General features: G+C 30.8%; 2 protein-coding genes across 2 annotated transcripts in view; one reads left to right on the top strand and one right to left on the bottom strand.

Moving 5' to 3' along the window:
• The window catches only part of LOC129226622 (leukotriene A-4 hydrolase-like), a 66,557-nt gene that overhangs the window by 36,941 nt on the left and 16,254 nt on the right, over nt 1-13,362 (top strand). Inside the window, exons 11-16 of the mRNA XM_054861251.1 lie at nt 907-1,051; nt 1,555-1,658; nt 2,840-2,910; nt 5,609-5,759; nt 8,811-8,893; nt 11,242-11,346. Of these exons, the coding sequence (XP_054717226.1) occupies nt 907-1,051; nt 1,555-1,658; nt 2,840-2,910; nt 5,609-5,759; nt 8,811-8,893; nt 11,242-11,346 (659 nt within the window). The remainder of the gene's footprint in view (nt 1-906; nt 1,052-1,554; nt 1,659-2,839; nt 2,911-5,608; nt 5,760-8,810; nt 8,894-11,241; nt 11,347-13,362) is intronic.
• Nucleotides 11,767-13,362, bottom strand: part of LOC129226756 (kinesin-like protein KIF23) — a 58,175-nt gene continuing 56,579 nt past the window's right edge. The window contains exon 15 of the mRNA XM_054861387.1: nt 11,767-11,841. The gene's annotated coding sequence lies outside the window, so the exon portion shown is untranslated. The remainder of the gene's footprint in view (nt 11,842-13,362) is intronic.

Here is a 13,362-nt window from a genome sequence, read left to right as displayed (position 1 = left end):
CTCAAAGCTGAAGAACTGATTGATACAAAATGAAGTGAATTCAAAGATCTAAAAAACTGTGAACAATTAATTTTTTTTCTTAAATTTAGAAATTGTTATTGAAATGCAAAATCTTTATTTTACAATGAATTTCATAGTTACTATTAATGGTTTTTGTTTTTTTCACCAGTTGAAAAGTAAAAACAAAATTTTGTTTGAATTAAATTTTGACGTTGTATTATTATCATTTAAATTGACAAGATTACATATTAGAGGTTTTTAAATACTCATCGTTATAAGCTAAAAATTAAAAAAAAAAGAAGAAAAAAAAAGGATTATTGTTTTCCAATGTGGGGATTTTTTTTTTTTTTTTTAAATTATAATAAAATAAGTTAAATTAAATAAAACCTGATGGTTTTATATTGTTATTTATCTGTCTGGTTGAATAATATTCTTTCATCACATTAAAGTTACCATTATGAATTGAGAAAATGAATGCAAAATTCATGAAAAAAAAGTTTTTCAGTTATTTCCATATTTATATAGAAAGTAATGATTTTTGTTTTACTACCAGTTTTGTTAAAAGCTTATCTAATTTTTTGTTTGAAGAGATAAATATGTTTTAAAAATAATTTTTATAAAAATTCGTTTTTCAAACTGAAGCTATTTTAAGACTCAATTTAGCAATTTAATAATGTAAGTAACTTTCGAAAACTTATCTAATTTTTTGTTTGAAGAGATAAATGTTTTGTAAAAATTAATCCTATCAAATTCTTTTTTAAAAACTGAAACTTTGTTAATACTCAATTTAGCTATTTAACGTAAGTGCTTTCAAACATTTAGTTGAATTTTTTTTAAAAAATTTTTAAAAAAATTAGTTAAGTTCTTTGAGGTTTAGCTTCACTTTAAATTAGTCTCTTTTCGTAGGTTGAAACTTATGGTGAAAAAAATCCATTAACAAAGTTGGTTTTAGATTTAAGAGGCATTGATCCTGATGATGCCTTTAGCTCCGTTCCATATGAAAAAGGTCACACTTTATTATTTTACCTTGAGACGCTTCTTGGTGGTGCAGGTAAATATTGCACTGTGGTGGTTGTCTTAATGTTTTTCTTTATTTTTATTTACTTTTATCCAACAATGAGTTATTTTTAAGTAATGTTTAGCATTTGGTTAGCTTTGAGTTGTTTGGTGTGCATTCAAGAAAGGACTTTTAACCTGAAACATTGCTAAATAAAAACTTTTAAATTCCGAGGACGTGGAGTTCCTGACAGATTAAACTCAGTGCCAGATCTTCTATTTCTCAGAGTCGGGGCAAATCTTAAAGCTGCTGCCCATCTTCCTTTAACTTTTTGTATTGAGTTTCAATGAAAAATAACACAAAATAGGGTAAATCTACCTTCCCTATGAAGTTACCGCCCTGGGCAAAGGCTTCTACTTTATCTGGCTTTGATAGAACTTTTACTGTGTACCTATTTAAAAATGTTTATACTCATTCTGATATTTGGTGTTGTATACTGGATATAGTTATATTTGTTCTTTTAGTATCTTTAATTAAATACAAAGGTTCTTTTTTAGATGTGTTTGATAAGTTTTTGAGAGCCTATATACAAGAGTATAAATACAAATCCATCGATACAGACACATGGAAGATGTTCTTATACAAGTATTTTTCCAATCAGGTACTTTAAGTTTTGATTTTTTATGTTTTTCATTTTCAACTGGATGACTTTTCTTTAACAATTTCAAATTTAGTAATTTTATAGTAATTTTAAAACGGGTATACATTTTATCTGAACATAAAAAAATTTGCATTTTTCAAAACTGTTTGTTAAATATTTTGCTCCAAAAACTTTTGCTAGAAGCTAAAGAATGAAAGTAAAATAAAATGAAAATTATAATGATCATTTTAATGATAACAATAATGAAAATAAAGTCCCTCCACATGACAGCAAAAGCCTCAAAGCAAAAGCAAGTTTTTTAGTTGTTCACACTTGAGAAAAAAATGGCAACAGATATTTCTTCTTAACAGTTTTATCACTCTAATTTTAGCACAGCTTGTGCAGATGATAAACATCCAATTTAAAAATAATTTTAATTTACTTAAAAATGCTTATAACTTTTCCTTGTTAATTTAGGCTTTTGGAGTTGTCAAATCCGTAGGAAGTAAATCTTCCAAAGGGAAATTTTTCATCGGCTTTCTAATGAAACTAAAATTAAGATGACAGGATCATTATTTTGGGTATAAAGAGCCATTTTCAGGTCCTAAAATTAAAATTTTTATGGTTTGGTGCTTGAGAACAACTTGAGATGACAAATTAGGGATGTTCTAGTTATCCTACGAGCTTCGGCTAAAATTCATCAGTGTAGCTGTTATGGGGTTTTAAAATGCTACAAAAATTAAACAATTATGATCTTTTTATGATCAGATGCTCTCTAATTTTTTTATTTCTTTTAAAATTGGAATGAAAACCTTAGAATACCTTTTTTCTAAATGAAAGTTATGCTATGTTCTATTCTGCACCCCTGACAACTTGTACACAGAACTTCATGATGATCAGTTGAGTAGTTAAGTCATAAAAACGTAAGAAACAAATGTACAAACGCACTTTGGCATTTACAATATTAATAAGGATTCATTAAAATGACTCGATTTTTTTTTTTTTTTTTTTGGCACCTGACATTAAATTTTTGATAGAAATTTTAAAAAAATTATTTCTGTACATTGTCACATATTTGATTTTGTAATGAAAGATAAAAACCAAGTGATTTTTAAATGTGTTGTGACAGCTAAGGCAAATATCTATTATACATGAGTTACATTTTACACTAAAATAAGTTGTTTCCCTAATTTTGTGTTTAGAAAGATGTCCTTGACAAGGTTGATTGGAATGCTTGGTTATATACACCTGGGATGCCACCCGTGAAGCCTGAGTATTTATTTTTTTAATTCAAAATATACTTTATTATTATTATGCCAGTTAATATACAGTGGACTTGCTCTATTCTGAACACTCAAGGGACCAAACAAAAGTGTTCAGATTATGGAGGTGATCAATATAGAGGGAGACTGGATAATGCATATGCATTCGCCGGAACCATCAAAATGTGTTCAGAATATTGGTGTGTTCACATTAGAGATTGTTCAGATACAGGGAGTCCACTGTATTTGTTTTATAGATTTGCTACATTCTATCATCATGTACTTGACAAAAAAAAAAAAAAAAAATGATTGCCTTAAAATTTAAAGAGCAAAGAAGTTTAAACAGTTATATTTTGTTTTGCAAAATGAAAAGCTTCCTTTTTGCTTTAAATATTATGAAATAAATATTGGTCTTTAATTACATCCTATTTTAATGAAGTACAAAGAACATGCAAAATCATTTTACTATAACAAAAGATTTTTATGCTGAAATTGTGAATTTGTTCGCTGTTCCTATGTAATGCGAATTGGGAATTATCAAATACTTCTTTAAAACATGATTTGGCTATTTTATGAACGTCGTATTCATGCAATGAGCGTCACACATTCTTTGTATATATATATACGAACATGAACCAAAGCAGTATTATCTGCAAAGGTTGGGTGATTTGACTAGTATTTTTATAGCCTTTATTCTACAATTTTTGAGCAATCACGATTGCTTATTGTTCTCATTTGACCGTTTTTGGTGTCCGTGCCTTTTTCAACTTGAACCAGAAGCCTTTGCAGCACCACCGCCCACCGTCCTCTGCTGGCGGCGCGGCGCGGCTGCTCCGGTTTTGAGCTATCCGCTTCTCCTAGTTGGAGGCGTCCATGTCCTACACACACGCACGTTCACACACACACATACACACACGACTTCACACACACCTACGTGCATACACACAGGTCTAGGCACACACACAACTTATGCACACGTAACCACCCAGGAGGAGAGGCAGGCTTGGAGGGGGGGGGGACAGGAGCCATTTCTAGAAACAATAACTCCAATGAGTAGGGTCCTGTCTCAGTTCGTGATTGCGAAAAACATAATTTGAATTCAAAATTTCAGAATTCAAATTAATTTTCTTTCTTTCTTTTTCATGAATGATCATAGAAATTTTAAGTCTCAAAATTTTAGCTTTTATAGGTTAAAACGTATTCTTTTGGAAACATGCTAATATTGAAACTAACATGCATTCTTCAAACTTTTCCATTCAATGGTTGGAAGTTGTTTCAATAAATTCTAGATTAAAATAGCTTTATTTATTTATTTTTGCAGACTTTAACTGTTTCAGAGTTAATTAGCAATAACATACTTTTGCGAAAATACTAAATTGTAAAAAAATGACAAGTATTTAATTTTTTAGTTCTTCATTTGCTTTTAAAGCTAAGGATTTGTAAAAAAAATTTTAAACTAAAAATAAATGTCTACTTTAGAAGAATAGTGTGATAATTTGCTATATTCTCATGTATTAATATAAATTTTAAAATTAATCATTATTGCAGAAAATATTTAGCCTTTTTTTTTCGAGACAGAATGAACTATGATTTTTATGGATCCTTGCTTGCCAAAGAAAGATTTGTTAGGATTTTATCCCTTTATCACATTGCTGATAATTTTTTCACAGAATAGATGTTGATGTTTTGGAAATTTTGCAGAGTTCTTTTTTTTTCGTAGATGTCACAGATGTGTGCAAGGGCATGTTGGTCAAAATTTTGAAGGAAAAGTCTTGCAGCATTAAGGGTTGACGGAAGGGAGACTGAAATGAAATGAGCTTTCTTACAATATGCTCAATTACGCTAGAATGGTCCTTAGCACATATCATCTTGCTATAGAAAAAGGTTGCGAAGTAAGAAAAAGAGTTAAAAAACAAGAGCTAAGAAATAGAATGCTTGCATTGAAAGAGAAACACACTTATGTGCAATTCAATTGCAGAGATTTAAAAATAAAAGTATTCCTAATTGGAAATATCTGGTCTTTCAAATCCTTTCAAAGCATTTGTAATTTCATTTTAAGTTTGTCTTCATTGAACCCAAATTTTCATAGCAATTATTGGTAATATTTTAAAGCATTGTTTGGTTTATAAAGTTGGTTTATTTACAGTAAAATTATATTGTTTTGCTATTAAATAATGTAAGTCAACATTGATTAACCTGGATTTTTCTCTAAAATCGGCTGGAAAATCTGGAAATATCAGAAAATTTCCTTCTTGAACTTTTGTGGCAACCCTGCTATAGTACAAAAAGTATTTTCCTGACGTGATTGGTTGGGGGTCTGTGATGAAGTTAACACAAAAAAGGGCTAAAAATCACATAAATATTTAATTAAGAAAAAAACTAATTAGAAATTTAGAATTTTAGCTTTACGGTGCACACCTCTGTGGTACGTTCAAATTTTGTGCCAAGTTTCAGAGCTGTAGATACTATGGGGTCTTCTGGCCATCGGGTACAAAGGAAACAAAGAAACATCATCTGCTTTATATATATATAGATAATTACTTTTGGTTTTGGCAACAATTAAAAATTTTACTCCAAACAAAATGACACTATCTAAGGACAGAATAATAACTTTAAAATAAAAATCTAAACTATTCACTTTGATTTTCATTTTGCAATTTATAAAACATTTCTTCAAATACTTCAAATATATGGTTCTTTTTTATATAGATATGACTGTTCTTTAGCCAAGAAATGTATGAACTTAGCTGGTTTATGGACCCAAGCGAGTGCAGAGGACCTTGATCAATTCTCTGCCAAAGATATTGCTGAATTTTCGTCATATCAACTACAAAAATTTCTTTCTTTCCTTCTTCAAGAGGTAATGTAAAAAGTTATGTTTAAAACATTATTTATGCCCATCCTCTACCATTGTTTTACATACAGTATGAAAAAAGGTTATTGTAAAATTATTTTTCTGAAAAATGATAAGGATAGGTAAGCATTCTTTTAAATCAACAAGTCCCAACAAGTCTCTCCTAATTCAAAACTCACTTTATCAGAAATGTTGCTCTGTAAAATATTAATTTATCAGTGGGAAATGCACTGGTAGTAAGTTAAAACTTGTGTGATTCAATTTATCAAGGAATTACAAAAATAATTTATGTAATCTTGTTTTCATAAATTTAGATTCCATTTTTTTCAGTGTGGTCATAACAGCAGCCAGCCCAAACCTGCTTCAATTGCACTACTGAATACTAGCTGCTCCAAAACATATTTTTTAGCTCATTTTGTGCTGACCTGGGCCAAAATAATTTTATTGTCAAACTCTTCATTTTCTTTTCTTTTCTTTTCTTTTTTTTTTTTTTTTTTTTTTTTGTGGCATTGGTGCTTTTTTTTTGGGGGGGGGGGGGACAGCTAAGAGTTCTTCATTAATACACCTAGTAAATAATTTATTAAAAAAGAAGATTCCCTAGGTTGCATTTATTTGGAGATATTTTAATGCTGATTTTTCTTTTCTTAACCCAAGATTGCTCGCGCAGGGTATGACATACCCACCTCTTCGCTTTCAATCAAATTTCTCCCGCACCTTTTTTTTTGAAGTGGACGATTCCTTGAGTAGCTGACCCATAGGTCATAACCTTGAAGGGGTAGAAATGGTGGGGACATTCTAAAATTAGTTTCTTTGAATTTGACTTCTACGGGTGTATCATACCTTGCGCGGCTATTTCTGCTACAGTTATGAATTAAAGCATACGCAATGCTTCCAAGAGACTTAAAAAAATTAAAACTAGGATCTAGTGAAGACATTGCATCCCCTGCTAAAAAAGCAAAGTCAACGTGCAAAAGCTGTACTGAAAGCCCCAATATAAAAGACAAAAAACATATTTGTGTGTGAAAAATGTGACAAATACATTTGCATGGACCATATGGCATGCATTTGCAAAAAAATGTAGAAATTGAATGCAAGTCTTTTAAGAAAGTATTTTATAATTATACTCTTTTCTCTTATTTGCATTTTCAACCTTTTTATAAAAAAAATTGAACTCGAAAATACTAAAAAACCTCCTCGGGTATGAGATACCCTGCGCGAGCACTCCCGTTCGTTTTGGTCGCACGAGCAATCTCGGGTTAAGAATAAGAGACACTGCTAAAACATTGAGCTATGAGAATGCATGGTGGTATATTTGCAGCTTTTTTACATTCTTAACGGGAAATGAAACTTTTGCCTATAAAGAATTTCTTAATGGTTTACAAAAAGTGAATGAATATTTAAAAAATATTTTTATCCGAACTAAAATTTTATTTTACATTTTTTTTTCATAAATTTCAGTCTGAAAACTTTCAAAAAAAAAAGGGGGGGGGGGGACCTTCCTGAAAACTAAAACCTCCCTGAAAACTATTGATTTATTTTAAGACCCTTCAACTAAAAATAGTTAAGATTCAAAACCATTTAATAACTTGAAAAATTATCATATAAGCTTTGTGCTACAATATGATTAAGGTGAAAAAACAACGTAAATAAAGCACAAATATTCGAGAAAATGCAGCAAATCTCGAATATTTGTGCTTTATTTACGTTGTTTTTTCACCTTAATCACATTTAATAACTTACTTAGTTTTAGTTGACTTAAGAAATAAACGAACCAATTTTTAAAAAATAGCATAAAGATGGAAAAAAAGTAAGAAAATGAAACTTTTTACCTTTTTATGCTATTACCTGCATATTTGAAATCCTCTACATAAAATATTTACTCAGAAGTAGCTTTCAAAATTTCTATTCATTATTGCTTTTTGGCTTTTTATTCTTGAGCAGGATATTTGTTTTGGATGCTAAGTGTCTTGACAGCAAAAGCTCTGAATCATGAGAGAGAATAGCAGTCACACTGGGCTTCAAAAGGGTTTAATACAAAATAATCCGCCAACTAAATTAGGCAAATACTTAAGACTAAAACTTCCATTATTTTGCACAATTTAAAACAATTGTCAAGTTTTCATTATTTATTTTGGAAACATTTTTAATGAAAACTTTTAGCATCATTTTATGGTTACCAAAACTATTTCAACATTTGGCGACATTTCTCTTTGAAGAAAATTAGCGATAGAATAATACATAAGTACCTTTTTAAGTAGTAAGGGGGAAATATTATCCAAGGCATCTCAAAAAGATTACCGCACATTTGGTGATATTTGTTCAAAGAACCCACAACAATTGAACTTTCCCAAAATCACCAACACAAGTATAACCGGATTACAGGTCGCTACTTTTTCTTGAGTTTGTTCTTGAATGAATAACAGGAAAGGTTAGATGCTATGTTCAAAAAAAAAAACTAAGGGATAAATCTTTTTAAACAAGTGTCAACACAAACAAAAGTTCAAACTAAGTCAGGAGTTGTATTAATTCATTCTGAGTAAAAAGTGACATTATTAGTAACTGTAATTTGAGTTAACAATGTGGTGGCTTTAACGTCATAGGCTATTTGTATTAACGAATTGAGACAATTTGGTAATTACTTATGCAGGTTTAAACAGCTTTCTATTATATGATCAGGGGTGTTCCAATAGGGTATACTCGATAAACGCTATATACTCTCAAACATTTTTTAGACATCCTCAAGCTTTATTAATTTTCATAGTACGATATATTATGTATATCATCACATACACATATTGTGCGCAGTGAATTACTGGCATTATAACCTCAGAAAAATTGATGGGAACATGACTGTATATGATTGAATCTTATTTGTTTTTTAAAGCTTCCTCTATCCATCATAGTGTGCATGTAATAATTGTGTACATCAAACTTTTAAACAATGGCTTCAGCATTATTAAAAAATTTATGTCTGTGACATTTAATGTATAGCTTATTTTAAACCCTTTTCTTTAATGTCATAAAATTCAGCAAAATAATTAAAATGTATTGTTTAAGGAATCGTTTCCACTCAATAAAATTGAAAAACTGACTGATGTGTATGGCTTGAAGAATACAAGAAACTCTGAAGTACAATACAGGTAATACAATTACTTAATACGAGGGCAAATCAAGAAGCAGATCCTGAAGAGTTCCTATTTTTTCCTACATTTTGGAGTGCTCTCCTTATTTTTCTACTTGTTCCTTTTTTTTCCCTACTTTTTCTTTCTTTAGAATAGCACTTCTAATTGTGCATTGATTCTTATTTTTACAATGCCACACCGATAATTTTCTGCATGTAGTGAGCATTTCATTGACTGACTACAGTAATTTCTGTAAGGAACACCGCAGCGTTTGCATGTTTAAAAGTTTTTTCTTAAATGACTGTTTTGCTCATGTGGCGTTTATGATTGACTTTTCTTTTTTATTGCCCCAACTTCAGTCCAACTGTTTTATCAAAACAATAAAGAAATAGATACTGGCACATTCTGATGCAATTATATATTATCTACCTGTCTACATAGTCACCACACCAGTTCAGACATTTGTCCTATCGCAGCACTAAACTAGAGATCCCTCTGTGGTAAATTCTTCCGGCTGCCTATGGAGCCACCGTCAGACCGTGTTCTTGGCTTCTTCCTCACATATGAATCTCTGTCTTGTCAGAAACTTCTTCAGTGGAACAAAAACGTGAAAATCACAAGGGCAAGGTCTGGACTGTAGGTGCCCCTGTGAGTTGCTATGGGCGTTTGTCCTTTGCTCCATAGAACTAAAAATATTTAAGCGCATCAGCAAGAAGTCTGTAAGCAGAGCTCCCCCTCTAAAAGTGCGAGGGCAAATTAAAAAGTCTTTGCGTCTATTTTATTTGCTAAAAAAAAGATATCTACAGGTATTTACAAATATACATAGTAAACTATGCCACTTACACTATTTCTCCACATAGTCACCACACCGGTTCAGACATCGCGGGACTAAGTTAGAGATCCCCCTGTGGCAGAACTCTTCGGGCTGTCTGTGGAACCATGCACCGTCGTATCGCGTTCTTGGCTTCTTCGTCACATCTAAATCTCTGCCCTGCAAGAAACTTCTTCAGTGGAATGAAAATCACTAGGACAAGGTCTGAACTGTAGGTGCATTTCTTTGTGAATTGCTATGGGCTTTTGTCCTTTGCTCTGTAAAACACAAATAACACTTCGCTGCTCATAAGCTGTGGATGTCTGAAGAACAACCGTCATCTTAAATGACTGATAGCAGCTCCGCTCCTGTGCAAAAAGCAGATACGGCTGGTACGGATCAAGGAACTGTCACTGCTGGGAATGTATATGTTTGCTTTGTGTTTCACAGCCATATTTTGGCTAAAAAAAATAGGCACAAAGACTTTTTGATTTGCCCTGATATTTAAAAGTGAGTGCTTTGTTGATTTTTTTTTCTTTTTTGTTAGTCAAAAAACAGAAAGCATCTGCAATATCTAAATAAGAGGAAAACGATACTTACGTATGATTGATGAATGGCATTGATTTTTTAAAAAAATTTTGTTAGTTTTTTGCTTTTCTTTTAAAATGATGTACAATTTATAGAAGTTTTTTTAATGTGACTTAATAACATGTTGTTTCTTTTACATTGATGGTTTACAACTGATTGCATTTGGAGGACAAAGGTTGTTATAACCGACTTCAACTGTAAAAGGAAATAGCTAAAAATGAGTTCAGAAATTTGAAAACAAGATCGCACACTTTTCCAGAAGTTTAAGTTAAGAGACAACTGTGTATTTTAGAAGTCCTATATAGTAATTAAGTCAAATGCATTGCTACAACTGTTTATATTAGAACTGTATCAAGTAATAACGTAACACCCCGTTACATCACTCCCTGTTATAATAGTGCATCCCTTGTTACATCACTCCTTGTAATAGTGCATTCAGATATATCATGCTTTTTTTTCATTGTCTATCAAAAATTATAAGTAAAAAAAATGTTGCTTTAAATTTGAGACTACAGGAGCAAAAATATTGTATTTCTCAGAAAAAGTTTTTCTTTTAACCAATGGAGAAAAAAATGTATGTTTTTCATTCATTTAAATTTGCTGCAGTTTGAGTTGCAATTTAAGATTCTCATTTCATCAAAGAAACAATAGAAATATTTTTTATGTCTATTAGGGAAGAAAAATTGATAAGCTAATTTTATTTTGTCGTTTTTATTAAGAAAGTTGTACAAATTTATTAATGAACAAAACTTTTATGTAGCTGCATTCATTGTTTATTTGTATATGAAATGAATATATATTTAAGGAATATTGTGTTTCAGCATGCGTGCTGATTAAGTAGTTTTTGAGCAAGAATTCTCTGAGTATAGGAATATTTGGTGAAAATGAGTCTTAAATTATTATATTATTTTTTATTTTTTTAATCATGCATTATGCTACTTTTGTAATGTTTTAAAATCTATTATAGGTGGATTAGGTTAGGTTTAAAAGCTCAGTGGAAAGGAATAATTGATTCAGCTCTCGAATTTGTTACTACCATTGGACGTATGAAGTTTATCAGACCAATTTATAGGTAATCTATTTGAATTTTTATTACATAAAAAAACTTAGAGTAACTGTTAAAACAAGTTCTTTTTTAAGTTTATGTTAATTTTTCCTGAAATTAATAATTTTAGTTAATTTATACTGAAATGACTTTTAAATATATGGGGTGCAATTTGTAATTATCAAGATTCCTTCAAAAATCATCTCTATTTAAAAATTTTTACTTCTTGAATTGTGTAACAATTGTTTGCCAAAGCTAAATAAGATAAATGAGAAACCAGCTAGAATCAATAACAGAAAAACTTAGATAATTGATAGAAACATATTTTAATACAATTTAAAAATGTATTTTAATTAGTTATTAATTTATAATTTTACTTACAAAAATCAATAAAAACATTCAGATTGATTAACAAATAAGTAAAACAAAGAAGTTCATGATGATATTTGCAGAACACCACAAGATTCATAGCCTTTTTCTTTTTCCAATGTTCGTTTTGTTGAAATTTCAAATTCAATAGAACTGTTCAATGACAAAATTACATAAATTAAGAAAAATAATTTAGACATTTTCAAAATTTCATGTAGTATCTTTACATTTAAAGATGATTTTAAGTAATGTTATTTAGAGGAGTTAACACTGAGTCTTATTTAACCAGAGTCCCAAGAACTCAGGCATCCATTTAAATATGTGTTCTTTTAAAAGAAAAAAAAAGGTCCCTTGCAAAGCAGACTTCTATTTTTTGCATTCCATTTTTTAATCTCTAAGCATTTGCCATGCATAAACACTTAGTAACAATTCTGATTTACTATCAAACATTATTTCTACAAAATGAACGTTTTTCAATTAGTTCAGAAATATTTATGCTACAATACTCAAGTGATATAATCATTTAACTCTGATACAATCAAAGTCTTATGGTGAATTCCAAGTAACCGATGAAAGTCAGGGCAGCGCCAAGCCTGATCGGCGCCGTTGTGCAAATTTCCTTTGAGCGCCTTTATGCTCTGTCGTTCGAGGAAAATATAGTTAATACCTGCAGGAAGCTTTTGTAGACAAATATAAAATTTAAAAAAAAATACGTTTGGCATTCAATTTATACAAAAAAATAATGTATGAATATTTAATTTCGCAATATGGTGTACATTTTTACTTCATATCTCGAAGTTATTCCGAGTTCAGCAGCTCCTCTAATATGCTAATAATGCGTTTTGGAAGAAGAAAATATCTTAATATTCAAGTTATATAAAGCCGCTTTGAATACCTATATAATCTCTAAGTGGTGAACAGTTAATAAAACTTTTATGAATGTCAAAACATGACGACAGGACCAGTGACGCAACTATAAAATAGTTTTAATGGGCACAAATTGAAAAAAAAACTTTTCAAATTTTCAAAATTAATTTGAATTCTGAAATTTTGAATTCAAATTATGTTTTTCGCAATCACGAGTTGTGACAGGACCTACTCATTGGTTACTACCCCATTCTCTTGTTTCTAGAAACTGTTCCTGTCCCTGCTCTTGAGCGGTTACGTGTGTATAGTTGTGTATGTGTAGGCTTGTGTATGTGTGCGTAGACGTGCGTGTATGCATGCTGGCGTGTGTGTGTAGGACATGGACACAACCGACCAGGAGCAGCGGCTACCGGGAGGAGTCGTGCCTGCAGAGGACGGTGGGGTTGAAAAAGGAACCGGACATCAAGGACGGTCAAATGAAAACAATTAGCAATCGTGGTTGCTCAAAAAAATCTCTTTTAATAAGAGGGGTCCGGGGGTTCTCCCCAAAAAATATTTCAAACTTTTAGTTCGAAAAACGCAATTTTAGACGGTCTTTGATGGTGATATTGTAAAAAATGGTACAAGGGGCTCCGCGAGAACTTATAGAAGTTGAAGCCTTAAAATGTGATTATAGGCCATATTTATTGACGTTAGAATGAGGGATGGAACTCTGGGATTCTACCCGAGCTTTTTTTTTTTGAAAAATAAATAGAAATCTATTCTTATTTTCTCCTCTTCAATTTTTCGAAAATTGAACTTCCATAA

Source organism: Uloborus diversus, chromosome 7, assembly GCF_026930045.1.
Source record: "Uloborus diversus isolate 005 chromosome 7, Udiv.v.3.1, whole genome shotgun sequence".
NCBI classification, from domain to species: Eukaryota; Metazoa; Arthropoda; class Arachnida; order Araneae; family Uloboridae; genus Uloborus; species Uloborus diversus.
Note: the sequence above shows the minus strand (reverse complement) of the source record. Positions and strands in the feature narration are given on the sequence as shown.